Genomic DNA, 1,239 nt, shown 5'->3' with positions numbered 1-1,239 from the left:
GGCTGCATCGCCTCTCTCGGCTCCTTATCAATTTGTTCTGCTAAAATGGACAGAGCTCATGAAAGTGGAGTGGATTTTTCTATCATCTCACAACCCCCCTCCCCAGCCTGGGTCTTTCTGAAGTCCTGAGTTTGATTGTGTGGTGATGACCGATGTGGTGACCCTGGGAGGGACAGGAGATGCTCCCAGCAGTGACAATCCAGGGCTAAATGGCTGCTTAATTAATTATTGGAGGCAATTAAAGGGCTTGAACCGAGGTGAGCTGCAGTGAGGGGGCTGGCCAGGACCCCATGCTGGCAGCGCCGGCTCCCAGCCTCCCGGTCTTGCTTTGTGTTTAGGGGATCCAGCCCACGTCCCACGGGTCCTGCTCCTCTGCAGGGAAGCAAGGGGGATTGCACATGCCTGTGCAAAGCCTCAAGATCCTTCTGTCTTTTAAAAATGATGTTCTTGGATCTCCCCTTGAGCATCCCCAGCCCGGGGTGTCAGGAGGTGCAGGAGCAGCTCTTGGTCCCCAGCCCAGTGTGTTGGTGGGAGGAAGGGACTGTTTTGCAGCTCTGAGAGACAGTGTTTTGCAGCAAATACTGTTGAAATTTGGCTCAGAGCTGGCTCTGCTGGCCCTCGCTTGCCAAATCAGTGAGCCCTACTCAACCAGGTGTCTCAGCTCACTAAAGGCTCTGCGCTATCAAACGGGGCTCCAGAGATTTTAGGGAGACGAAGGTGCCTGGTTGAGCTCGGTCCCCAATACCCGTCCCCTCACAAGGGGCAGGCATGGGGGACGCTGGCAGTTCTTGTGCCGCAGGAGGTGTTTGCTGGGTTGGGGCTTCTCATGTGCCCGGCGGACACCCCAGCTCTGTGCTGACCCCCATCCTTTCCCTGTGTCCCCCCCAGAGCAAGCTCCACATGGAGGGTTTCCGCAGCCTGAAGGAAGGCGAAGCTGTCGAGTTCACCTTCAAGAAGTCGTCCAAAGGTTTGGAATCCATTCGGGTGACCGGCCCAGGGGGTGTCTTCTGCATCGGCAGCGAGAGGAGACCCAAAGGCAAGAGCCTCCAGAAACGCAGATCAAAAGGAGACCGGTAAGGGGCAGCCGGGGGCTGATCTGGGGCAGGGACCAAGCTCTGCGGGCACCGGGAGCTGCCCGGCACCCTGCCTACAGCACGGGGACGGGCTCGGATCCAGCGGGGCGGGCAGCGACCCTTCCTCTGGGAAAGTGGCTTCCTTCCGCAGGTTATGAGGTGGCGG

General features: G+C 58.4%; 1 protein-coding gene across 1 annotated transcript in view; it reads left to right on the top strand.

The window, feature by feature from the left end:
* LIN28A (lin-28 homolog A (C. elegans)) overlaps positions 1 to 1,239 on the top strand; it is an 11,542-nt gene that overhangs the window by 8,801 nt on the left and 1,502 nt on the right. The window contains exon 2 of the mRNA XM_009882190.1: positions 889 to 1,073. Within this exon, the coding sequence (XP_009880492.1) occupies positions 889 to 1,073 (185 nt within the window). The remainder of the gene's footprint in view (positions 1 to 888; positions 1,074 to 1,239) is intronic.

The sequence above is a fragment of the Charadrius vociferus genome, unplaced genomic scaffold, assembly GCF_000708025.1.
Source record: "Charadrius vociferus isolate BGI_N301 unplaced genomic scaffold, ASM70802v2 scaffold613, whole genome shotgun sequence".
Taxonomy (NCBI): Eukaryota; Metazoa; Chordata; class Aves; order Charadriiformes; family Charadriidae; genus Charadrius; species Charadrius vociferus.
This window is presented reverse-complemented; position numbering and strand designations above follow the sequence as displayed.